General features: G+C 44.0%; 1 protein-coding gene across 1 annotated transcript in view; it reads right to left on the bottom strand.

Moving 5' to 3' along the window:
• Positions 1-2,589: 2,589 nt before the first annotated feature.
• DRD4 (dopamine receptor D4) overlaps positions 2,590-27,454 on the bottom strand; it is a 158,831-nt gene continuing 133,966 nt past the window's right edge. The window contains exon 4 of the mRNA XM_082271160.1: positions 2,590-3,472. Coding sequence (XP_082127286.1) covers positions 3,270-3,472 — 203 coding nt within the window. The 3' untranslated portion in view covers positions 2,590-3,269. The remainder of the gene's footprint in view (positions 3,473-27,454) is intronic.

Below are 27,454 nucleotides of genomic sequence, written 5' to 3'. Positions count from 1 at the left end.
TTTTTGGGGGGTAGGGGGGTTAAGTCTGTGTCGCTGCACCCCAGGGGAAATGAGTGGGGTGTAGGAGGGGTGGGGTGGGGCACAGTTCCTCAATTTGACTTCAATATTAGCTAATTAAAGTAGTAGTATACTCTAATTAAACACTTGTACCTACAGGTCATTTTATAATAAAGCTTACCTGTATGTACAAGGAGTATCTCCTAAATGTGCACCGGTGACATCGCTGGCACATGCGCTCTAAAGGAACGGCATACTCGCGCCGTTTCCTCAGAGCTCTATGCTGTGGCTGAGACTTTCATGCGCATGTGCAGAAGTGACATCGTGGCTCTGGCCACTCGTACATCTGGAGCCAACGAACCTGGAAGGAAGACCAGGGAAAGATGGTAGCCGTGTCAGAACTCCCCTGGAGGGATTCGTTTTCAAGGTAAGTCTTTCATACTGCATGCATACTAGCACATTATGACACATCCTTGCAGGGAGCAGATTTTTTTTTTTTTGTAAAGGTTACTACCACTGGAGAACAGACTTCTGTTAGTAGTTTTCTACATCTTACAGTTTCAAGTACAAAGCTGAAGGTACATACTGTATGTCATGTTATTTCTTACATATTTATTTTACATAAAGGCACTTAACTTGAGAAGGATTATATCTGTCTGGTTTTTATTCTGTGTATACGTTCCTGTTCGGGTGATATACGTTAGAGGTGTGTTCCTAAGGCAAGACCTGTCTTTGCCTTGTTTGTGGAAGATTTTTACAATGAACCTCAATGCTTTTGAATTATCCAGTGTGCAGTGGCTCTTCTCTCCACTCCTGATTAACCCCTCCTAGCCGAGCATACGCATATATGTGGCTTCATGGAAGTGGGTCTTCGGCTGTGCGGCCACTTATATGCCTATACAGTATGTGTTTGTGCAAGAGCGTGCTGCACAGTGTGCTTCCAGGATAGAGAGTGAGCTGTCACCGACAGCCCCAGGTCTGGCAATTCCAGTTCCTGATCACAGGATCACTGTAATAGCCTATGATTGGCTATCACAGTGATCAATCACTATACAGCCCTCCTGTGTTTTTTTTTTCTTTGTAAATAGATAAAAAGATACAATGTATCATTACTTTGTCAGAGAAGAAAATTGTAAACAAAAAAATAAAAATGTAATAATGAATTAAAAGTAGAATAGCTATTTCAGGATTTGATCTAGGCCCATATCAGGGTAAAGCCAGTTTGAATCTCGGCAGGAACTGGCCGAGATACGAACCATGTATAGGCAGGCTGGATGTACCCAGGTTGATTGAACGGTCAACTTCGGTACAACCAGCCTATGGGCCATACACACTATAAGATTTTCTGAAGACTTTTTCCTTTAGACTTACCAAAACCATATAATATGAGGTCAAACCTAAACACTTTCAATTTGTATGCAATCTGGCAAGCCCTTGCACTACAAAGAAAAGGTAAATCTGAAGGAAATCTAACCACAAAAGTTGGATAGTGTGTATCCAGCTTTAGTGTCATCGTGTTTTATGTAGGATATAAAAAAGTAAATGTACAATGTATTGTTTCTGGGCCCTACTATAGGTACAAACAACAAATAACATACTCATATGTGGTATTGCTGCGATCATCGATCATGTGATAAAATTATTATTTTTTTTTTTCTATTTTGGGCAAGTTTTCTTATGCAAAAAAGTCAAGAGATTTTCATTACCATTTACCACCAAATGAAAGCCCTAACGTTGTGAAAAATTCACCTAGACATGCTGTGTAGTTGCAATGATGTGTAATTCTACTTGCACGTGCAAAACTGTGTTCCAGCGTTAAGATTTGTTTTACCTTCTGCCATGAAGGGGCTAGAGAGCATGGAAGGCTCATCTTGCCTTCTGCACCTGGGGTACAAGTGGTGCCAGGGAGCAGAAAGTTCTCGGTTTGATGCTATACAAACACATCTAGTAGTAGAACAGGGAAGGGTTACAGCCTTTCTAAGGTTCTTTTACTTCTGTGGAGATTTCAGCACACATCCTGTCCAGATAGCTGGTTATACCTGAGTCATGAAGTGAGGTAAATCGTACCAAGGAGGACTCAGACAGCAATAAAAACATGATGCAGGTTCTAAACCATCGGCACTTCAAAACTATAAAAAAAAAGTCTCGATCTCTCCTTTAGGCTGGGTTCACACTATTGCGAATTGGATGTGGGTTTCTCCGCATCCAATTCACATGTGAGGAGATTGTGACTGGCTTTTTTTATGGTTTTGGAATGAGTTGCACAGGAGTCCTGTGCGTCTTCTGCTCTGTTTCAGGTCCGAATTCAGACAAAAATTTGGACTGAAATCAGACCTGAAACGATGAACAGGGACGCACTGGACCCCTGCTGTGAGCCGCTCCATGCGGAAGTGTGAACCCAGCCTGAAGTTAAGATGGTAAATTAAATCTAAAATTATATTTCTGGCTAAGGCCATAACTTTTGGGGGGTTCTGAAACAATGGTTTCAATATAGAGTTTTAGGACTTTAGTGCGGGGATTATTTTACCAAGAAATACACCAAAACATTTTTATACCAAATATTCTGTTTATTGAACTATACAAAATCTCCTGTTCTGCATCACAGGAAGTCACAGGAAGATATCTCAGCAGTACCATCTGTGGCTTCTGCATGGTAAAGATGTTAATGTTTCTCAAGAACCACCCCTTATGTGAATAAAACATTAGTACATGGTGGCCGCTGTGGACAGCTAGAACTGCTCCCTGCTTCTGCACGGCAGAAAGGGATTATACCTGTAGAGATAGCAACGTCAGTATTTACTTCCACTTACGGAAAGCTCTTCATAACAAACTCTACTGGTTGAGCGGCATGTTTTTTCTTTTACGTTTTAAACCCAGCAAGGAACCTGGAGTAGTTGATCTCATGTTGAAGTACTTATTTCCAGAAACAATTTTATGGAATAGAGCTGCAAGAGAGAATTGAAATGATGCCTGACGTTGACCATTCCTACTGTATATCTGCTTTACATTCCAGCATTTATAGTAAACATTCATAATTTGTAGACGGATAACAGTTCCACAGAAATAAACTGAAAATTATACCAGATCTGCCTCAGGACCACTCATGCATTGTGGTCACACACTACATAATTTCCATGTATAGTTGCCTAAGTTGTTGACTTGACAGGCCAGTTTTACAATTTGGGTAAAGCCAATGCTCAGAAAAGTTGTGTTCTCAAGTTTGTATAAGATCAGGAGGTACTGCCCATACTGTTGTCCAACATTCAAAGGGGTCAGCAGCACATTCGAAGCACTTTACGGAAATAGTTTCTAAACTCGGTGTTGAAGATTGTGTAGATAACCGGATTCAAGGCGCTGTTTACGTATCCTAACCATGTGACGGTGCTGAAGAGAGGCTCTGGGATGTAACAAGTCTCGCATAGTGCGCGTGTAATGTGCACCACGAAAAACGGTGTCCAGCAGAAAAGAAAAGCACCTGAAAAAGAATTAGAAAAGAATTCCATGAGTAAATGTAATAAAAATGTATTAAAAACCATCAAATAAAGACCAATGAATAAAGAACATCAGAATTAAAAGTAACACAATTATATACCGTAATACTTGGATGAAAGCAAAATGTATATTTTATATCTAGCTAAAAACTTGCCCATTCTAGATCTTATTTACTGATCATTAGCACATGTGACATCAAATGCTCCCACACAATCATTCATTTGCATATTGTTCAGGTAGCGTGGAAACAATGTTGTCTTATAATTGCATTACTGTGCCTACATCAGCTCATCTATCGTTTTTCTTTTGCCCTTAATTTATCCTGTAGTTCAGTGGGGTGCAGAACAACCAGCACATAAAGAACAGTCTATGTGCATTTATCACCAAACCTGCTAAAGCTTGGACTATTCAATATTAAAGTGAATGTAAAAACCTTATTTTTTATTTTTTTTCAAATAAACATGTTATACTCACCTGCTCTGTGTAATGGTTTTGCACAGAGCAGCCCCGACCCTCCTCTTCTGAGGTCCCCCGCCGGCACTCCTGACACCTCCTCTTTGGCGAGTGCCCCCATGACAAGCCGATTCCTTAGGGGGCACTCGTGTGGGTTTAATCCTGAGACGAACTGCCTGCAGCCATAGACACAGACAGTGTGGCTCAGCCCCATCCCCCACCTTGTCACAGGATTTGATCAACAGCAGCAGGAGCCAATAGCTCCCACTGCTATCAATCTGCCCTGTGAGGAGGGAGAGAGAATGGAGAGAGCCATTGCTCTCAGGCACAGTGCTGGGTTGAGACCGGGTTTAGGTAAATATTTTGGGGGGATCCTGGTCATAGAAGAATTTTTGCCTTAATGCAGAAAATGCATTAAGGTAAAAAAAAAAAATAAAAACACTTTAAGCCTTAGTAGGTTTGAATAATTAGCTAATATATAGAATAAATAAAAAAAAAAACACATAAAGGCCTTCTATCCCCCCAAAATGTATTATGTTAAAGTGGTATTAAACCCAAAAACAAGGGGGCGTGGTCGCCGCGTAGCCGCATGGACGCTTGAGCTCGCAGCTCCAACAGCCCGGAGAGAACATCCATCATCATCGGCGCCCTGACTCAGTATTTCGAGCCGCCACTTACCTCCGGTGAACCCGCATCACTTCCTGCCTTTGCTGCCATGGCGAGGAAGAAAAAAGACGGAGGCCAACCGAGGCAATTGCAGCATTTTTTCATGGTCCAGGACAAGCATAGGGGACAAGATGGCGCCGGCGGTAACTCCCCGGCCTCTTCCAGCGGGACGCCCAGCTCGCAGCACGGCTCTTCACCTCCAGCTCTCCAAAAGGCTGGACATCCCCGCTCTCCTTCCGCATCGACCCCGCTGTCCAGGAGCCCCGCAAAGAGCAGGCCCAGGATCTCTGAAGGCACAGCATCTGCGGAGGTAAGCCCGGGAGAATCCTCGTCCCTGAACTCCACTAGGGAACTCATTACTAACTTTGACACATTCCCTGTCAGCGATCGCCCGGTCTCAGAGGCCAGACTGAAGGACATGATGATGTCCTTCCGTGCATCTATGCACGCGGACCTCATGGAATGTGTGGGATCCTTCAAGGGAGAGGTTAAGGCCCTGGGGGGACGGATGGACAAGGTGGAATCTAAGATGGGGGAGTTTGCGGCCTCCCATAATGAACTCATCGATGCCCATTACACCCATGAGGAGGAACTGGATAGACTTAAGAGCAAAATAGCAGACATGGAGGACCGCTCGCGTCGTAACAACGTCAAAATTTGGGGGGTGCCTGAATCGGTCCAAATGGGTGATCTAGAGCAATACGCCCGTGACCTGATACATGCGGTCCTCCCATCTATCCCCTCCACGGAGCTGGTGATCGATCGAATCCATCGCCTCCCTAAGCCGTCTCACCTCTCGGCTGACATCCCAAGGGACGTAATCATGAAAGTGCACTTCTTTCATGTAAAGGACCGGTTAATGGCGGAGTTCAGGAAGATGTCCCCCATACCAGAGAAGTATGCCCGGATCCAGCTCTTCGCTGATCTGTCTCAGCACACTTTACAAAAGAGGAGAAACCTCCAACCTCTTACCAAAGTGCTTAGAAACCACGCCATCACATACAAATGGGGGTTCCCGGTCAAGCTTACAGTAACCTATAATAACAAGTCATTTGTTGTTACATCATTGCAGGAAGGCCTGGATCTCCTACGTACATGGGGCATCCTCCCAAATCAGGACTCAGCCCATTCTGCACCCTCTACCCAGGTTTCCCCCATTCAGGCGGACTGGCAAACGGTTTCCTACGGGAAAAAGGGTAAAAAAGCTCCCTCAAGCTCGTCACCCATTAGCAACCCGCACTAATTCTCTCTGAGCGTCTGGCTACTCAGACCACTGGTGCTCTCAACCCCTCCACCAAGATGTGCAGCACGACTGCTTTCGAGCTTATGCTCTCCTTTTTACTGACTGTGTTTTTGTTTCTTACCCGTGTTTTTGTTTCCTTAACCTTTCCCGATACCTTCCTTGGTCAGCTCGCCCTCTGGATGCCCAGGACCTGGGCTCACCGCCTTGATCCTTCGTGTGCCACTGGACACCTGCCTTCTACGCCCCATGGTAGCCTTCGGAAGGGCTCCCTGGAGATGCATCGAGACACAGGTACCTTTATCAGTTCTTTGAACCATACACATGCCTGTTAAGATTACCACCTTTAATGTTAGAGGGCTCAACCACCCGGCCAAACGGGCATCTATGTGGAAAGAGGCATTGAAGCTTCATAGTGATGTCTTATGCATCCAAGAGACACATCTACAGGCTACGTCTGCACCGGCAATAGCGCACAGACAATTCCCGCATGTCTTTCAAGCCTCGGCCTTTCAAAAACGCAAAGGTGTCTTTATCGCGATCAGGGACTCGGTAGCTTTTTCCTTGGTGGACACTATCACCGATCCGAATGGTCGCTACTTGATAGTGATTTGTGAAATCAACAACACGCCATTCACGGTGATAAATGCTTATTCCCCTAACAAACACCAGATTAAATTCTGGAGGAAAATATTCCACCTAATGACCAAGCATGGGAGGGGCTTCCCTGTGGTGTGTGGAGATTTTAATATCACATCTGACCCTCAAATAGACACCACCTCCTCTCCCCGCCGCTCTCCACCTGCTTTGCAGCCCCTGCTCCACTCAGTGGATATGTATGATACCTGGAGGTGCCTCCACCCGGGAGAGCGGGACTACTCCTTCCACTCCCAACGACATAACTCCTACTCCCGCATAGACATGATACTGGTGGACAAGCGGTTACTGCAACTTGTGCAAGCCTCGGATATACATACCATTACGTGGTCGGACCACGCACCGGTCTCTGTGGAGCTATCTGAGTCAGGATCCCCTGGCCCTGCTTTTTTGTGGAGAGCGAACGGTCAAGTCCTGGAATCCTCTCAACATGCTCCCTATATTGCACAGTGCTTGCGGGACTACTTTTCTACCAATGCAGGTTCCGTATCAGACCCCACGGTAGTCTGGTGCGCGCACCAAGCCTTTATCCGGGGAATCCTTATTCAGCTATGTGCTAGACTTAAAAGGCAGAGGAGCCAGCGGCTAGACCAACTGCTTACGGAAATTAAGAGGTTAGAACCCCTGAACAAATCTTCCCCATCACAGGCGTTGGCTCTTCAGCTTACACGTCTGAGATCAGATCTTAGGCTACTCCTAGTGGAACAACAGGACAAGCTTTTCAGGGCTCTGAGGTCTTCCCATTACTCCAATGGCAATAAGGCAGGCAAATTACTAGCTCAGAAACTGAAGGCGAGGCGGATCAAAAACAAAATTGCATACTTACTAGACCCTGTTACCAACTCCAAAATTATGAACCCTCAGGCCATAGCCGAATCCTTTGCTAAATATTATAGCTCTCTTTACAACCTAAAAGAGGATCCCTCCACTCCTTAACCCACCGACCAATCCATTTCTGAATTCTTGTCCTCCATAAATCTTCCACAGCTCACTGCTGCCCAGCTGCGGGACCTTAACGCCCCCATATCCCCTCAGGAACTAGTTAAAGCCATCCGTACGATGCCTAGTGGGAAGTCTCCGGGCCCTGACGGCCTACCAAACCTCTACTACAAACAATTTGCTGATGTATTGAGCCCACATCTGGCCTCAGTGTTCGGGTCGGCTGTCTCCTCTGCCTCCATGCCTGTTGAGATGCTACAAGCATATGTAGTGACACTGCCTAAGCCTGGGAAAGACCCCACGTCTCCTCCCAATTTTAGGCCTATTTCATTATTGAATACGGATGTTAAGCTGTATGCCAAGGTGTTAGCGCTACGATTGCACCCCATTCTGCCTGCCTTGATACAAGAGGACCAAGCTGGATTTGTAAAGGGCCGGCAGACCTTCGGATGCAACAAGGAGAGTGATTGGTGTGATTGACAGAGCTGGGTCCGGTCGGGTGCCTTCTCTGCTGCTATCTTTGGATGCGGAGAAGGCATTTGACCGGGTCCATTGGGCCTACATGGAGCAGGTGTTGCGGAGGTTCGGTTTCGGAGGCCCTATCATATCGGCAATAATGGCGTTGTATTCCAATCCCTCTGCCAGGGTGTACACCTCCAATATGCTTTCCCAACCCTTTCCCATTACGAACGGCACGAGGCAGGGCTGCCCGCTATCCCCATCGATTTTTAACCTACTCATAGAACCACTTGCAGAAGCTGTGAGGTCCTCGGGGGCCATCAGAGAATTTCGAATAGGTTCACGCCACCACGTGGTCAATCTCTTTGCAGATGATGTTATCATCTTCTTGACGGACCCTGTTCGATCCCTGAGGGCCACGCACGAGATCCTCCAACGCTTTAGCCTTGTATCTTACTACAAGGTCAATTTCTGCAAGTCCCTGATTTTACCAATGTTCGTCCCCCCACACTTGTGTTCTAAACTGCGTGAACTATACCCCTACACATGGAAAACGCATAGCATTCCGTATTTAGGTATCCACCTGACCCCTAGGGTATCCCAGTTGGTTACTGCTAACCTGCCACCCTTAATTACTAAGATATCTGCTGAAAGTCACCGAATTTCTAAAACTGAACTGACCTGGTCGGGCCGCCTTGCCTCGTTCAAAATGATCCTCTTACCCCAAATTCTTTATATTTTCAGATCACTGATTATACCCATTCCGCGTAAATATGTTGTGCAGCTTCAGGCCGCTTTGAAGGGATTGGTGTGGAAGGACAAACGACCGAGGAGTACCCACAATCTGTTGGTCAGGCACTGGTCCGCGGGGGGAATGGGTATGGTGGACATTGGCGATTATCTGTTGGCCTCCCAGTTGGCCCAGCTGCGGTCCTGGGTGTCCTCGAAACACGGGACCGCCTGGAGCACAATGGAGGTGGAATTCTGTACCCCCTTGTCCCTGCGATCGGTGCTTCTGGCGGACAGGTGGAGACCTTTCCCTTTACGCGGCCTGCCGTTGGCAATCCAGGCCTCCCTCCTGGCGTGGAGGAAATTTGCCTCACTTCCATTTAGGCCTTCATCGTTGGTGAGAGTTCCCGTTCCACTCAAGGTATTAGAACTAGTGATACCACACGTCTCTCTTGGGAGCTGGACGGGGCGGGGTATGTCAACCGTAGATGACCTGTTGCTCAAAGACTCCCTCAAACCTTTCCCCCAACTGCAACGTGAGTTTGGGCTTCCTGGCCATGAATACTATTTATACATTAGAATTGCACACCTGCTCCGCACATTGTCGTCTCCGCATATATATCTGCCCTCCTCTGGCTGGTTGTATCTCATAGGGACCTCGCGCTCCGCTAAGGGGACCTCCTTGTTTTATAACTGCTTCCAGCAAAAATTGGACTTTTGCAAGACTCCCCCCTTGGAGAAGTGGGAGGCAGACTTGGAGGAAAAATTTACGGATGACCAATGGCGCACTGCCCTCCGATCCATCAGGTCTGCCTCCTCCTGTGCCAACCATTGGGAGCTCTCCCAAAAATAAACTTGAGATGGTACCTTACCCCTTATCGCCTCTCTAAGTTCGTTCCAGAGTACTCGCCTTTGTGCTGGAGGGGGTGCGGAGAGACAGCCAAAATCAAACATGTATTTTGGTCGTGTAAAAATCTTACCAGTTTCTGGAACAAACTGTTTACAGTTATCTCGGCCGTTACGGGAGTACTCACCCGCCCCTCTCCAGCACTGGCGATCCTAAACTTGGGTATTGACTGCTTCCCCAAAGACAGTTGGAGCGTGGTTACACACATCCTCTTGGCTGCTAGGGGCACCATAGCCCAACAGTGGAGGGCAGATGAGACACCCAAGGTGTCTGCGGTACTGGAACTAGTAAAGACTAATCAGGCATATGAGGAGGTGTTTGCCCGCAAGGCGGGCAAAGGACAGGAATTTGACACACAATGGTCCCTTTGGCATTCCTGGTTATCTGTTAACTGAGATCCATATTATACTTATGTAACGGTTCAATTTTTAGAGTACCTACGCTGTAATGAGTATTTACAACTTCCTATGAGCTGACCCCCCCCCCCATCCTTCCCTTACCTTCCCCCCCCCCCTTGTTCTCCCTTCCCCACATGTTATATTGCATTCTTGTTCTTTTCCAGATTTGGCAATGGGTGCTCTAACTCGAGTAGTGCTATTTTTACTGAATATGTTAATATCCTAAACTCCCCTCAGGGTGGACACATATCCCCCTAGCTGTCTCCCTCATCTCTCTTCTTTCCTCTGCTCCTCACTCCCTTACAACCCTCCCAATCCCTCTCATATCCTCCCTCCCTCACCCTGATTCCCCCCCTTCTTCCTCTCCTCCTCTCTTCTCCCCTCCTCCCCTTCCTCACTATATCTCCCCTCTCCCCTTCCCTCCCTCCCCCTCTCCACTCTCCCCCCCGTGGCTCGGCCGCCATCCCCTCCTCTCTCTCCTCTCCTCCTCCTTCCCCCCCTCTTCCTCTTCCACCTCCTCCCTCCTTCTCGCTCTCCTTCCTGTTTCTCTACTTCTCCCCCCTCCCCCCCCCTCTTCATTTTCTCCATCTTCCCTCTCCTTTCTTCCTCTTCTTCTACTTCTTCTCTTCCCCCCCCCCCCCTCCCAAAAAGAGCAACACCCTGATAAGATTTTCATGTCCCGCTTCTGCTGTTATCAATGGTATTAATGATGTCTTATCTCATTGTTTGCAACACTGTTGGGTCTGGACTGTTCGAGTGGCACCCTGAATGCAATTGCAAACGTATTTGTTATCTATTGTTTTATACTGGTTTGTATTTCCTTGCTGTATTGTGAAAATTTCTTTCAATAAAAACTAATGTAAAAAAAAAAAAAAAAAAAAAAAAAAACAAAAACAAACATGTATTGTATTGTAGCTTACCAATCATTAGATGTGAGGTTTGCATTACTTTTCTTTTTTAGACTTTTTTTTATTTTCACCTGGTGATCCAGCCAGTAAGTCTGTTAGTTTTCAATAAAGAACAAAAATGGGAGGTTTCAGCTGGAGCAGCTGGGGGGGGGGGGGGCATCTCATGAGTCCTCTTGACTCTGCCCCTTTGCGCGCCGGTGAGCATGTGACGCGGCGCCACGTGTCCTACATCTGTGGACCACGCTGGATCGCAGACCGTTCCTGGCATAGGCGGAAGTGCATCCAAAACGTGGATCCCATCAGCAGGGGCATAAAAGGCAGGACTCACGCCAGGTCAAGTGCCATTGTCCTCCGATCTAGAGCACATCTCTGTTACTCTGCTACAAGTGGGAATTTATTTTGTCCCCTCTCCTTGGTTTCTTTTCAGTAACATCAGGTAGCTCTGTGTTCATCTTTGTTCATTTATCTACAAAACTATCCGTTATGCTTGTGCTAAGCTAGATATTATTCCTTATTAACACCTATTTGCATATCATTTATACCTATGTGAGCCTCTTGGTCCCCACATGTATTTGTATATATTATATATACCTCTTTTTTTAGGTGATTTTATATGATCTAATTGTTTAAGCCATTTGACTATTATCAAATCTTAGGGGCATTACATGGGAACATGGGGTTCTCATATCAATATACATGCTACTTTAGCCACATTCTTTCTCAGAGCTACCACTAGGAATATACTTTTTTTCTTTTTGTAGGCCTAATTCTCAAAAATGATTTTACGCCTTTGTTATGCACTCCTGCCCCTGGTCTGGTTGGACTTCAGTGGACTGACCCATAGGCCTCCCCCCATCCTCTTTTTCACCTGTAAGGACCTTAAAGATACAGCCTTTCTGGCTGAGAAAGGGGGTGGACACCACTACTGGGTTTTAATCTATTTGGCTGATGTATCTTGGGTTTATGTATTGGCATGTAAGTGTTTTTCTGCATCTGAGCGACAACCAAAAGATATAGCTTGATAAAAAACTGTTGATGTGTATATATATAAAAATTCTCATTTGCTTCATTTCAGAAATGCTGCACTCTAGCTCAATATACACCCCTGAGGAGTTTCTGAAACGCGTCGGTTGTTTCTCCTAGGGCTGCTCATTAACAATTTTTTCAGTAGCAGTCATTATGCTTTATGCTGAATGTGCACTTGGAGAAGTGGGAGGCAGACTTGGAGGAAAAATTTACGGATGACCAATGGCGCACTGCCCTCCGATCCATCAGGTCTGCCTCCTCCTGTGCCAACCATTGGGAGCTCTCCCAAAAAATAAACTTGAGATGGTACCTTACCCCTTATCGCCTCTCTAAGTTCGTTCCAGAGTACTCGCCTTTGTGCTGGAGGGGGTGCGGAGAGACAGCCAACATCAAACATGTATTTTGGTTGTGTAAAAATCTTACCAGTTTCTGGAACAAACTGTTTACAGTTATCTCGGCCGTTACGGGAGTACTCACCCGCCCCTCTCCAGCACTGGCGATCCTAAACTTGGGTATTGACTGCTTCCCCAAAGACAGTTGGAGCGTGGTTACACACATCCTCTTGGCTGCTAGGGGCACCATAGCCCAACAGTGGAGGGCAGATGAGACACCCAAGGTGTCTGCGGTACTGGAACTAGTAAAGACTAATCAGGCATATGAGGAGGTGTTTGCCCGCAAGGCGGGCAAAGGACAGGAATTTGACACACAATGGTCCCTTTGGCATTCCTGGTTATCTGTTAACTGAGATCCATATTATACTTATGTAACGGTTCAATTTTTAGAGTACCTACGCTGTAATGAGTATTTACAACTTCCTATGAGCTGACCCCCCCCCCATCCTTCCCTTACCTCCCCCCCCCCTTGTTCTCCCTTCCCCACATGTTATATTGCATTCTTGTTCTTTTCCAGATTTGGCAATGGGTGCTCTAACTCGAGTAGTGCTATTTTTACTGAATATGTTAATATCCTAAACTCCCCTCAGGGTGGACACATATCCCCCTAGCTGTCTCCCTCTTCTCTCTTCTTTCCTCTGCTCCTCACTCCCTTACAACCCTCCCAATCCCTCTCATATCCTCCCTCCCTCACCCTGATTCCCCTACTTCTTCCTCTCCTCCTCTCTTCTCCCCTCCTCCCCTTCCTCACTATATCTCCCCTCTCCCCTTCCCTCCCTCCCCCTCTCCACTCTCCCCCCCCGTGGCTCGGCCGCCATCCCCTCCTCTCTCTCCTCTCCTCCTCCTTCCCCCCCTCTTCTTCTTCCACCTCCTCCCTCCTTCTCGCTCTCCTTCCTGTTTCTCTACTTCTCCCCCCTCCCCCCCCCTCTTCATTTTCTCCATCTTCCCTCTCCTTTCTTCCTCTTCTTCTACTTCTTCTCTTCCCCCCCCCCCCCTCCCAAAAAGAGCAACACCCTGATAAGATTTTCATGTCCCGCTTCTGCTGTTATCAATGGTATTAATGATGTCTTATCTCATTGTTTGCAACACTGTTGGGTCTGGACTGTTCGAGTGGCACCCTGAATGCAATTGCAAACGTATTTGTTATCTATTGTTTTATACTGGTTTGTATTTCCTTGCTGTATTGTGAAAATTTCTTTCAATAAAAACTAATGTAAAAAAAAAAAAAAAAAAAAAACCAAAAACAAACATGTATTGTATTGTAGCTTACCAATCATTAGATGTGAGGTTTGCATTACTTTTCTTTTTTAGACTTTTTTTTATTTTCACCTGGTGATCCAGCCAGTAAGTCTGTTAGTTTTCAATAAAGAACAAAAATGGGAGGTTTCAGCTGGAGCAGCTGGGGGGGGGGGGGCATCTCATGAGTCCTCTTGACTCTGCCCCTTTGCGCGCCGGTGAGCATGTGACGCGGCGCCACGTGTCCTACATCTGTGGACCACGCTGGATCGCAGACCGTTCCTGGCATAGGCGGAAGTGCATCCAAAACGTGGATCCCATCAGCAGGGGCATAAAAGGCAGGACTCACGCCAGGTCAAGTGCCATTGTCCTCCGATCTAGAGCACATCTCTGTTACTCTGCTACAAGTGGGAATTTATTTTGTCCCCTCTCCTTGGTTTCTTTTCAGTAACATCAGGTAGCTCTGTGTTCATCTTTGTTCATTTATCTACAAAACTATCCGTTATGCTTGTGCTAAGCTAGATATTATTCCTTATTAACACCTATTTGCATATCATTTATACCTATGTGAGCCTCTTGGTCCCCACATGTATTTGTATATATTATATATACCTCTTTTTTTAGGTGATTTTATATGATCTAATTGTTTAAGCCATTTGACTATTATCAAATCTTAGGGGCATTACATGGGAACATGGGGTTCTCATATCAATATACATGCTACTTTAGCCACATTCTTTCTCAGAGCTACCACTAGGAATATACTTTTTTTCTTTTTGTAGGCCTAATTCTCAAAAATGATTTTACGCCTTTGTTATGCACTCCTGCCCCTGGTCTGGTTGGACTTCAGTGGACTGACCCATAGGCCTCCCCCCATCCTCTTTTTCACCTGTAAGGACCTTAAAGATACAGCCTTTCTGGCTGAGAAAGGGGGTGGACACCACTACTGGGTTTTAATCTATTTGGCTGATGTATCTTGGGTTTATGTATTGGCATGTAAGTGTTTTTCTGCATCTGAGCGACAACCAAAAGATATAGCTTGATAAAAAACTGTTGATGTGTATATATATAAAAATTCTCATTTGCTTCATTTCAGAAATGCTGCACTCTAGCTCAATATACACCCCTGAGGAGTTTCTGAAACGCGTCGGTTGTTTCTCCTAGGGCTGCTCATTAACAATTTTTTCAGTAGCAGTCATTATGCTTTATGCTGAATGTGCACATTTGCAAATTTTATGCATTGCTATAACCCTTTCAACATCAGCTGCTTGTGTGTGTCTCTTTTAACATTGATATTTCTAATAAATATGGATTTCTATTTTTATACATATTTTTTGTGACTTTGGATATATTCTTTATTGTTAATGAACATGTCAGGCCGCTAAAGTCCCATTAGGGGGGTACCCATTTTTCTCCTTTTCTTCGTTATTTATTAATGGACCAAAATGTCCAGCAAAAGTGGCACTTAGAGGGTTGGGACAAACCATTTAACGCTGACAGGGGTGCTTGAAATTGTCAGCTGTTATCCATTTATGTAAACCCTTGATCCCAAAGGAAAAAGAAAGTGATTGCTAAAAAGTAATGCAGCCTTCACATTTAGGGATTGGCAAGCTGCAATATATTACATTTTTGCTTTTGGGTTATATACCACCAAATATATTAAACTGTATCAGTACTCCGCTATCTTACTGGTAGCAATTAATGGAGCCTGGGACGCCGGGATTTCGGGGACGTGAAGCGCGGGGCGGGGTCCCTTTTTTTTTCCTTTCTTTTCCTCTTCCTACTACTTTTTCCTCTTTCCTCTCTCTCGCTATTCTACTTTGCTCCTATCTCTTTGACCTCATGGATATGTACCGTTAGCCCAATTGAAGTACATTGGCAGCCCTGGAGTTGGGACACGGCAGGGGGCTGAATGTGGGGCTGATGTGGGGGGGGGGGGGGTGTTTCTTTTCCTTTTTTATCACTTCCCACATTTTTAGCCCCTATTACTCGTTGTAATATGTTGCTTGCATTCCCAACGCTTGTTCTTATTTGATATTGTTCTGTTTCATGTGGAACTGTTCAGAGACTTCTCATTCTCCCAGGCTGCGGTGCATAGCGGCTGCCTACGCTGTGTATGTCAATTTTCTACTTTTCTATTCTGTAATTGCAGTAGGACAATTGTGACTGTTATACCTATGTTAACGGTATTATTTTCTGTACTTTCGATTTTCTATTTTTCACTTAACTTTCAATAAAAATCATTGTAAATAAACTGTATCAGTAGCCTTTTGGGATACAGAGTAGGTAAAGTTAAAATGGTTGTTAAGCTTTGTATTTTTTTTTTCCATAAAAACTTGCCTATACTTACCTGCTCTGTGTAATAGTTTTGCACAGAAAAGCCCTTATCCTCTTTTTCTGGGGTCCCCCGCCAGCACCCCAGGCCCCTCCACTTTATCGGGTGCCCCCAGGCAAAGCCGCTTTTCCTGGGGGCACCTGTGCGTGCTCGCTCCCAAGTTCCTCTGCTGCATCCATTGACACAGACAGCGGGACTCAGCCCCTCTCCTGTGTCACTGGATTTAACTGACAGCAGTGGGAGCCAATCACTCCTGCTGCTATCAATCTGTCCAATTAAGGGAGAGAGACAGTGGTGGGAGCCGCTGCGCTCATGCACATTGCTGGATCGGATGTGCTCAGGTAAGGAAAAGGTGGGGTCTGGGGGGGGCAGCTGCAGCAGAGAAGGTGTTTTACATGAATGCATAGAATGTATTAGGGTGAAAAACCTTAAGGCTTTAGAACCACTTTAAATTATATATTGAAAATCAAAATTTTAATTTCATTTTGTATGAAGTAGGCAACCTCTGTCATGTTTTTTGCCATATGTATGCCATTGGGAAGGGGAAATCCTCTTGTAGACATATGTCACTGGAACAGGTGTCTCCCATTGGAAGATGTTCCCTCACCACTTGCTTTGGTGAGAACCATAAACTTTATGGATTTTCCTCACTCTGTGTTCCAGTAAAATATGGCAAATTTGCATAGTAGGGGAGACAGATAATACAAAAACCCATATGCTCTTTATTTGGGCAAAAACCAATAAGAGAAAGTTCAATGATGGAGGCATAAGAAAGGCCTTAAATCAGGAATAATCTGTTACTTTTTAACTATGTGTGTTTACAGGATGGCGCAATGGAAGGAATGATGAATGGGAAAACAATAGGAAGGATTTTTTTTTTTTTTAGCTAAACAAACGAAAAAAGACAGAAATGTTTTGGGAGAAAAAAAACGTTTTCTTTGTTTCTGTTATAAAATTTTGCAAATAAATATATTTTTTCTTCATGTGCGCTAATGAGGCTGCACTGATGGGCACCTATGAGGCTGCACTGATGAAGCTGCACTGATGGGCACTGACGAGGCTACACTGATGGACCATGATGAGGCGGCACTGATAAGCTGCACTGATGAAGAGGCACTCATAGGCAGCACTGATGGGCACTGATGTGCACTGATGGGGTTGCACTGATAATCAGGGCACTGTTGTCATATGACATCCTCCCAAAACAATAGCAGTCACACCCAGCTGCTATTGTACAATAGGCCAGGCGGGAACCAGGTAAAGGGGAAGGGCACAATACAAACCTATGGTATCCAGGTCCCACTCTGACCACCTAATGAGAGATATTCTATATAATACAGATAATACATGTATGTCAATTGTGGGGATACATTGCAGAGCCCCAACCGTTTTTTATTTATTTATTTTTTAACATGTTTTTAGGAAAAACCAAAAACAGAAAGAAAAAACAAACAGAAACCGAAAGAAAAAGTAAACAATAAGGAGAGAAAGAAGTAAGGAGAAGAAAAAAAAATAATAAATTGTTATATGCTAAGTTATTGCTTATGCAACTTAAGGCTCATCAAGGAGTGCCTGATATCGCTCCGATACAGTAAAACGGATCCATTGACCACATGTTGTATTGAAACAGGCTTCCTGTCTATTTACTGATAATGTGACTTCCTCCATAAACATTATATCATTTACTGCTCTGATCCAATGTCCTACAGTAGGAGGGGAGGAGGATTTCCACTGCACTGGTATACAAGTCCTTGAGAAGATGTCTCACTCACTACTGAATGGTGATATCTGCTCTTAGAAAGAGGACTAAGATGCAACAAGCAAGCTGCTGGGTCCTGGTCAAGAGTAAGATCGGACACAGCTTAATTATGGTGCAGACATCCTTCCAATATGAGCAAATTTCTGGGCAACTCCAAAAAATATGAAAAAGTGTTTTCTTATCCTCCCCACAGTGCCAACAAGTGGCATCAACATCTGGGAACATACAATGTAATTTCTCCGGGGTCCTGTACCATCTAGTCAGTAGCTTATATCAGGATCCACTGTTTAAATTGACAGTCCATCTTACTTTTATGAAAGGAACTCGAAGTGGTGGTGTGTGTCAATATTTCCCAATTGGGATTCACTTGGAGTAGCACTGAAGAGCACACTGCATACTTTAAGGTCACATTTTAAGGAGCAGTATCATACAATTCTGAAGAGGGGGACTCCTATGACTTTAATTTGTTATTGTGGTAAGATGGCACTGATGTATCGTATGTTTTTCACTAAGGTGATTTTTTATTTATTGGTTAAGGGCTCTTTCACACGGCCGCTCCGTGTGAAAGCCCTGCTGCGGGACTTTTTTTTTTTTTTTCACGGAGCGGATGACATTTGTGTCATCCGGTCCGTATGTCCGCATATCATCCCATCCGTTTGCGGATGATATGCGGACATAATGTAAGTCTATGGACATTGCGGATGTCAGCAGATGACACTGCTGACATCCGATTTTCCTTCCTTTCCGTTTTTTGAACGGAGGAAAAATAGGGTTCTGTTCCGTTCCAAAAAAGGGAACAGAACTGAAAGGAGGAAAATCGGATGTCAGCGGATGGTATTCCGCTGACATCCGCAATGCCATAGACTTACATTATGTCCGCAAATCATCCGCAAAAAAGTAGGATGATTTGCGGACACACGGATCGGCCGTGTGAAAGAGCCCTTATTGAGTATATATTACATTTTCAAAACTAGCGAGTGCTGCACTTAAGTTTTGTTTGAAAGGTTTAATTAGGGATAAATATGTACATTTTTTTAATTAAAAAATACTTTTTTTTCCACTTTCCAAGTTGCTTTAACTGACATTATGTGTAGATCAAAGGATACTCCGATGGTATAAAAAGTAGAATATGCTTTACCAAAAAAGTAAACTATCTATCTATTTCTCTATAAACTGAAACATATTATTATTATACAGGATTTATATAGCACCAACAGTTTGTGCAGTGCTTTAAAATATAAAGGGAGACAGGAGATAGGAGGCAGGTAGTAGGAGGGCCCTGCCTGTTGAGCTTACAATCTAAGAAAACATATAAAATGAGGTGAGGAGAGTGGTAAACTCCGCGCTTATGGAATATTGGATGTAAGTGAATGTGTGGTAGATGAGTCCTAGGCTGCAGCCTCCCTAAAATATAGTCAGGAGACTATATGAACAATAAAAAGGGGGGGGGGTAGTGGAGTGGCACTGCCTTATGGCAAGATATGTATATAAAATGTGCAGTGCCAAATAGGTGTGGCAATAAATAGGTAAAATCTGGGATTCAAATGGCCAGGTGTAAAAGAAGTGGTATGTTAAAAAATATATATAAATATGAGTGTGGTAAAATATATAAAAAGGTACTCACATAAACAAAGTAGTAAGCGAGCAGGGAAACAAGCGTCTGAAGCGCAGTGCGGTCCACGACTCGATACAGGAACCGGAAGTGATGCGACACGCTGTACGTGTTTCGTAATCATACGTCCTCAGCAGCCTCCACTGCTGAGGACGTATGATTACGAAACGCATACAGTGTGTCGCATCACTTCCGGTTCCTGTATCGAGTCGTGGACCGCACTGCGCTTCAGACGCTTGTTTCCCCGTTCGCTTACTACTTTGTTTATGTGAGTATCTTTGATCCTGTTTTGTGAAATAAACCCAGAATTACACTATGTGCCTTTCCTCCGTTTTTTAAATACTTGCCCCATTAACACATCGTGGATATTTGGAGCGGACATGCCATACCACCGCCGGGACCCCACTAGACCCCTATCACCTTCCTCCTGGAACCCTCTGATCCGGGACCTATCAGGGACCCTCCTAGACGTTCTACCTAGGACCTGGAGAGGAAGTCAGGACCAACCACCTGTATACTACATATACCCGCTCTATACCCCTGTGTGGGGTGGGTATTTCTGGTGAGTGTGCCACTTACTACAGGGGTCACGGAGCACCTCACTGCCCACCACGGGGTCACATTGTGTATAAGTTACACGAAGATTGTCACCTGTTTATTTAATACATATTCTTTGGACGTTACCAGTCACTTTATCACCATTCAATATTTATTTAATATTGATAACTTTATATCCATTACTGGACTTTTCCTTTGGATACACTATCACGCCTTTGCCATTTATTTATCTGTCACTTGTTTACATTGGTGCACATCAGCCTTGGTTACTTACGCACCAGTCATTTTGAGTTTATATTGCATATTCTGGACCTCACACCACTTGTGGTCACCTTTGCACATGTTAATTTGATTAATTGGCACTCATTTATATTTATTTAATATTGGTCACTTTATATCCAGTACTGGACTTTTCCTTTTGATACACTATTACGCTTTTGTCATTTATTTATCTGTCACTGGTTTACATTGGTGCACATCAGCTTTGGTTATTAACGCACCAATCATTTTGAGTTTATATTGCATTATTGTATATTTTGGACCTCACACCACTTGTGGTCACCTTTGCACATGTTAATTTGATTAATTGGTACTCATTTATCGGTTTAGATGTTGTTTTATTCATATCTTGTGGATTTTACATTTATGGTCACACTTGCACACGTCACTTTATAGGGACGTTTATGCACATGTCACTTTGACTGACTGACACATTTTTAGATATTTTACCACACTCATATTTATATACATTTTTTAACATACCACTTCTTTTACACCTGGCCATTTGAATCCCAGATTTTACCTATTTATTGCCACACCTATTTGGCACTCCACATTTTATATACATATCTTGCCACTAGGCAGCGCCACTCCCCTACCCCCCTTTTTATATAAAATGAGGTAACTACATGTAATCTATATAAAACAGCTTTCTAGTCAAAGCATACAAAAATCTTAGCAGATAAATAAAGAGAGAAAATGGGATGGATTTACTAAGGGCAATCAGACTGTGCACTCTTGCACTCATTTTTCTTAGAGCTTAGTGAATGTGGTGAAGCTCTGTTGATTTCCATCATCCAATCATGTGCCAGCAAAAAATGCAGTTTTTTTTCTTTGTACTTGATTGGACATTCTTTACAAAGCAAAGCTTTACCACATTTCTCTGGGGGAAAGGAGTGTCTATTTGCCTTTAGTACATCTATCCCAATAAGTTGTAAGGGATAAATGAAATGCACAAAATGTAAAGTGAGCACAAAGGCTCCGTTCACACCTAAGCATACTGGAATCATGGGCGGAATTGCGCGATGATGCCTGCAAAACCAGAATCATGTCAAAACACGGGACACATTTGCGATACCATTATTTCTTAACCTCCCTGGCGGTATGATTCTTTCGGATTTTAGGTGCTGAAAGCGGTACCATTATTTTGCATGTAATTCTTAAGAATGAGCAGCCCAAACCAACTATTTACATATTTTTTTTTTTACTGTGTGTTCTTCTTTATAACATCTCGGGTATGATAAAGTTTGAAACAAAAAATCATAAATTATAATATAATAAAAAACTATAAATAAGTTAAAGTATGTATGTATGTATACATATATACTGTATGTATAAACATATATATATATATACGTATATATATATATATATATATATATATATATATATATATATATATATATACGTATACATATAGTATATATATATATATATATATATATATGTATATGTATATGTATATATATATATATATATATAAAGTACAGTAAAACTGCAGGAAAGGGCACTGGGGGGCAAACTAATGTGACTATATTTTATTTTGCATTGTATTAGTGTGCTTGGTGTGTTTTACATTTGAATTTGCCGCCGGTTCCACCCCCCTGCGAACATCACATCGCAGGAGATGGAAGCCGGGGCTCACAGAGGATCGGGAGGAATCTGCTCACCGCCGAGATACATCGCTGGATCCTGGTGACAAGGTAAGTAACCCCTTTTCAGAGCCAAAAGCGGGGTTACCGCTTTTGGCTCTGAAATTTAACCCCGAGCCACGCTCGGGAATACCGCTAGGAAGGTTAATGGCACAAATCGTAACATCAAACTCTCTTGGCTCTGTGCCAAGATTTGCTACATTGGCTTCTTTGGAGTGTTTTTGAAGCGGAGGGAGGCCCATTCAAATGAATGGTGCTGCTCCAAAAACGCGCCACAAACATTTTTTTAAAAGCTAAGGAAAACCCATTGCAGCAGCTGTCACTGTACTATGCTCAGGTGTGACTGGAGCCTATGATGGAACAGGAGTTACATGTGGGTTTCTGGATTGTTACTATTCCAGTTTTACCCCCAACAGCATATTTCTTAACCTTCTAAGATGGGAAGAAGGGGCACTTTTCAGTACTAGAGTGTTTAGGCAAATTAGGTTCCTAGCCATACCCTTAGTCACTTGGGTGATTGGAGAGGAGATCCCCTCCAATCACCAAACTGCGGTTATGCCACCATTTTTGTTATCAGAAAGGTAGCAGCCCTAGACCCCAACAGAGTATCACTTACCACCTACATTTGGGATACAACACATTGAAAGCTATTCCTTCTATACCTTCCACACAGTAACTTGCTGTTAGGCAGCCTTGAGTGGCAAAAGTTCAGCGCTGTCTTCCACTCAAAACTTGATACCCTTGGTCATGCTGCCACCAGTAAAGGCCCATTCACATTGTTCAATGCATGTTGAAGCAAGGTGTGTAGTATGCAGTATTTGGTGAGCATTTTGTTTCTCCTGGATTCTAGTGTGCATGTGACCTCAGAGCACCACAAACCATACAACAGTACATATTTGCGTTGCTTTGACATGCATTTAAAATAATTGGTGTTACATTTTTTTTGTGCAACAGTATAAATGGGCCCCCAAATTTACAGTGTATTTATGTATTCATAGGTGTCTAAGCTAGCAAGGAAAAATACTACATAATATTAAGAACAAATACCAAGAAAACAAAATAAATCACAAAAAGACAATGATACTTGATTGCTGTGCTGGTGATGGCTATCAAATTCCATCAGGTATCAAAAGCTAGAAGTAAAAAATACATTGTCCATTTGCTATGAGAAACAATCTTTACAGCAGCACTTATAAACACTTACAAGATTAAAAAGAGTAATTTAAATCTTACAATAGTTAGAACTGATACTATATTTTGCTCCTATGGGCTTTCACATCAGAGCTATGGAGTGGACCATTGCACCAGGAAAAGGGACACAGAGATTTGGGTCTAAAAGAAAAGTATGTGAAGACTGGTGAAATTAGGGTCAGTCAAAAGACTAGAATGTTATGAAGGAAGCAGGACATTGTGAGTGTAGCTCAGCAATGGCGTGATCAATGGTCACAATCACACCATGTGACAAAATCCAAGTTGTGCGTCACGCATGTTAAGCAAACGTTAGTGACAGTTATCTATTTTTAAAAAGAGGCTTTACTAAACTTGGATCGGGGGATTGAATGAAGCTCACAGTCACCAGTGATTTAGAAGCTCAGTGATGTCAGCAACCCTTACTAATCGTGAACTGACGGCGGACAAAGTCTGCAGAGTGCAGTTGAACACAAGTGGGCTTATTTCACCTTTCAATCCTTATAAGCTTACCATAGGTTTAAACAACAGAAAAGAAAAGAGATGTAAAGGAAAAATTCCCAAGACTGTATATTATAATACATTTTCTGTGACCACACTGCAGGTAAGTACTTTGTATGTAATAAACAGGCAAAAAATTTGGGGGAGCATACCCATGTATTTCTAAAGCTGCTGCAGCTATGAACCAAAGCTTTAGAAATACATGGGTATGCTCCCCCAAATTTTTTGCCTGTTTATTATGTATTCGGTCTGACCAGACTATCGAGGTTGAGCAACCCTCCCCACCCCCCCACACACACCTGTACTCAATCAGTGTCCACCATCTAGTGGATATAGTAGGAGTCCCCTGTAGTGCATTTGCACATCCTTCCCAGCAAGGAGTATTATCTCCAAGGGTTAGGCTGGATTCATCTCTTTTTCATGGATAGTGTAGGACCCACTGATAATGGGGTACTTTGACGCAGTAGTGGGCTTGAGCACGATATGGCCATATGGTGGGACCAAACCCCCATTTTTATTTATGGATTGTCTTCAGATTTGGTAGTTATTTCTTTTGCATTTGCGCGCTATTCTTTTTTAATATACATGTCTTTTGGTTCATAGCTGCAGCAGCTTTAGAAATACATGGGTATGCTCCCCCAAATTTTTTGCCTGTTTATTATGTATTCGGTCTGACCAGACTATCGAGGTTGAGCAACCCTCCCCACCCCCCCACACACACCTGTACTCAATCAGTGTCCACCATCTAGTGGATATAGTAGGAGTCCCCTGTAGTGCATTTGCACATCCTTCCCAGCAAGGAGTATTATCTCCAAGGGTTAGGCTGGATTCATCTCTTTTTCATGGATAGTGTAGGACCCACTGATAATGGGGTACTTTGACGCAGTAGTGGGCTTGAGCACGATATGGCCATATGGTGGGACCAAACCCCCATTTTTATTTATGGATTGTCTTCAGATTTGGTAGTTATTTCTTTTGCATTTGTGCGCTATTCTTTTTTAATATACAAGTACTTTGTATGGCCAAAAATATGAGACACCCCTCCAAATTACTGAATTCAAGTGCTTCAGCCTGACCCATTGTGTATCTGGTGTAAGAGGGGAAAATGCTCAGGGATGAACTCCAGAGCAGCTCGACCCTCTGTTACTCTCTAACTACACAGGTCTCTGCAGTATAATGCCAAACTACAAAGAACTGCAATGAATTCTAGGTATGGATATTTTATAAATAGTTACAATGGTCCAGCTTGGACAAATGTAACCATAAAAATACCCAGGGCCTGTGCAAGGATTTTCTGTCTACATAGGTGAAGGATTTTCGGTCTACATAGGTGAAGGTGCAGTCCCCCTTTACTTCAGGAGTCCCCCCAATTCACATCAAAGTTCCCCCCCACATCAGCAGGTGCCCTGTACATTAGTAACTTCTCTTATATCAAGGACCCCTTTACATCAGGAGCCCCCCTTCCCATCAGAAGTCCTATTTTACACCAGGAGCCTTCCTTAAATCACGAGTCCTTCTTTCACATAAGAGTCTCCTTTTACATTATTAGTCTTCCTTTACATTAGTATCCCCAAGTGACCGGTAGGGGGCAGAGTGACAGGAGGAGGGAAAAGTGAGAGGGGGGGCAGAGTGACAGGAGGAGAAAGTGTGACAGGAGGTGTGTAACAGGAGGGGGCCGTGGGACAGGAGGGGGGGCAGTGGGACAGGAGGGGGGCAGTGTGACAGGAGATGGCAGCGTAACAGGAGGGGAGCAGTGTCACAGGAGGGAGGCAGTGAGATAGGAAGGGGGCAGCTGTGACAGGAGGGGGGGGGGGAAATAACAGCAGGGGGGCAGTGTGACAGGTGGGGGCAATATGACAGGAGGGAGGCAGTGTTATAGGAGGAGGCAGTGTCACAGAAGGAGGGCAGTGTGATAGGAAGGGGCAGAGAGACAGGAGGGGACAGTGTGACAGGTAGGAGGCAGTGTGATAAGAAGGGGCAGGAGGGGGGCAGTGTGATAAGAGGGGTGCAGTGTGATAGGAAGGGGGAAGAGTGTCAGGAGGGGGCAATGTGACGGGGGGGGGCAGAGTGACAGGAGGGGCAGTGTAACAGGAGGGGGGCAATGTGACAGGTGGGGGACAGTGTGACAGGTAAAGGACAGTGTGACAGGAGGGGGGAAATGTGACAGCAGGGGGCAGAGTGACAGTAGGACACCTGGACACACACAATAATATACACTGGGCATTGTGTAGAAGAGTCAGGAATCTGTTGTTGCGGTGAATTTATTTCTGGCTACCAGGCAGGAGCAGCCTCTTACCTTACCAGCATGGCAGGATCAGCATGACTGGAGGCAAGAAGCGGGAGCAGGAGTCGAGGGAGGGCGGAGCTAGGAGGTGGAGCTGGGAGGTGGACCTGCTCTGCACAGAAGAAGTTTCCTCCTCCTGTGCAAAGCGCCTCATCGGTTGCTGGGACATCAGCGGTCCTATCAACCAATGACTACTAGCCTCCTGTCACATCCGGGATCTGTGACACACAACTATCATGACTGCGCTAATCCTTGCTGACACACATGAGGATCAGCCTTCTGGGGCTTAGGTATTTAGGGGCACCACATCTTCCACAGGAAAAGGAAAGTACAGGAAAACAGGTATTTTAAAAATCCGAATACCCAGCAAATGGCTAGGTATTCTGATTTTGCCCCCCCATCCTGGTGCCCTAAGTTGGTTGCCTAAGCCTCCTTATGCTGCCGCCAGTCCTGCATATACCATACCCTAGGGATCCATGTGGAAGCTGGAAATCACTGTAGCAGGCACCACTAATAGAGTGATATCCACTAGCTTCTGACTTCAATGCACAAAAAGCATCCAAGAGACTCTGGAACTTTTATGTGCGTTCATACAAAGTAGTGAGAGGACATACATGATTTAGAGAGCTCAATGGTTCTGGTTAGGCTGCTCACAACAGATAAGGATACCCCAGCAGGTTGACCAGCCCAAAGGATAAAAGAGTTCAAATTAATTTATTAGTTAACACTAAACAACAGCCAATGTGTTTCAGGGGTTAAAAAAAACTCCTCCTTCACCAGTGCTTCAGCTAAAATAAGATCCTTGAATGGACTCAAAATTAAGCTTTTTTGTTGAAATCTGTGTAGGGAAGCTCATTTCTGGATAATACTTTTTTTTTTTTCATTCAGCCAGCAGTGGGTTGAATGAAAAAAAAAAATTATTTCGATTCCCCAACCACACATTTAATGTAGTTGGGGGAATCCTCCTGCTGCCCTTTTGTGTTCTGATGGCGGGGAGACTTCATCAGTGTCAGAATACAATGATCAATGGTGCCGGCTATAGCTGGCAGCACTGATCAACCAGGAAAAACCTGACAGGCTGGTTGTACAGAAGTCAATTGATTGTGCTCAGAGTTGTGTCCTACGCATATAAGTATTTTATTTCTAAGCATAATTGTAATTTATATATAGGGGAAGCCATTTTTACTCTTTATGGGCATTCTCTGCCTCCTGATTTGAAGTAGTACACAATGGCTGTGCTGTACTACTCCTTTTCACAATGAAAGTCTATTATTTACTGAAGCTTACACAAGCAGGCTGGCACTTGGTCATGGCAGATACCCAAATTGAGTAAAGCCAGCCAGCTTATGGAAACAATGCACTCCCTGTGCGGCTGAAATCTTATCACAATCATTGACAAAAATATGAGAAGGCTTAATAAATTGTGGCTATCGCATCAAAATTACTATAGAGTAAAAACTGCAATAATAAGTCAAACTATCCACCAACTTAAAGGATACTATTATTTGACTTTAAGTTGTTCTTCACATGGCAACCACTAAAGAACGTAACAATGGTGTGAGGGGGTAGTGCAAGTAATCATTATCCACACATTCCCGGCTTTTTCTACTTTTATGTGTTTTCCTCCAGATCATGTCAGGGCTTAATTAGCCTTGCTGTTTAGTAACTGGAATTAATAAGTGTTGTATAACACCACAACAAATGCATTGGATGTACAATGAATGACCTGTATACTGTGCATTTCAGGTCTCTTCACTGATGGCAACGGTGCTGAATGAAAGTGCATT

This window comes from Pelophylax lessonae (genome assembly GCF_965119305.1).
Source record: "Pelophylax lessonae genome assembly, chromosome: 10".
NCBI lineage: Eukaryota > Metazoa > Chordata > Amphibia > Anura > Ranidae > Pelophylax > Pelophylax lessonae.
Note: the sequence above shows the minus strand (reverse complement) of the source record. Positions and strands in the feature narration are given on the sequence as shown.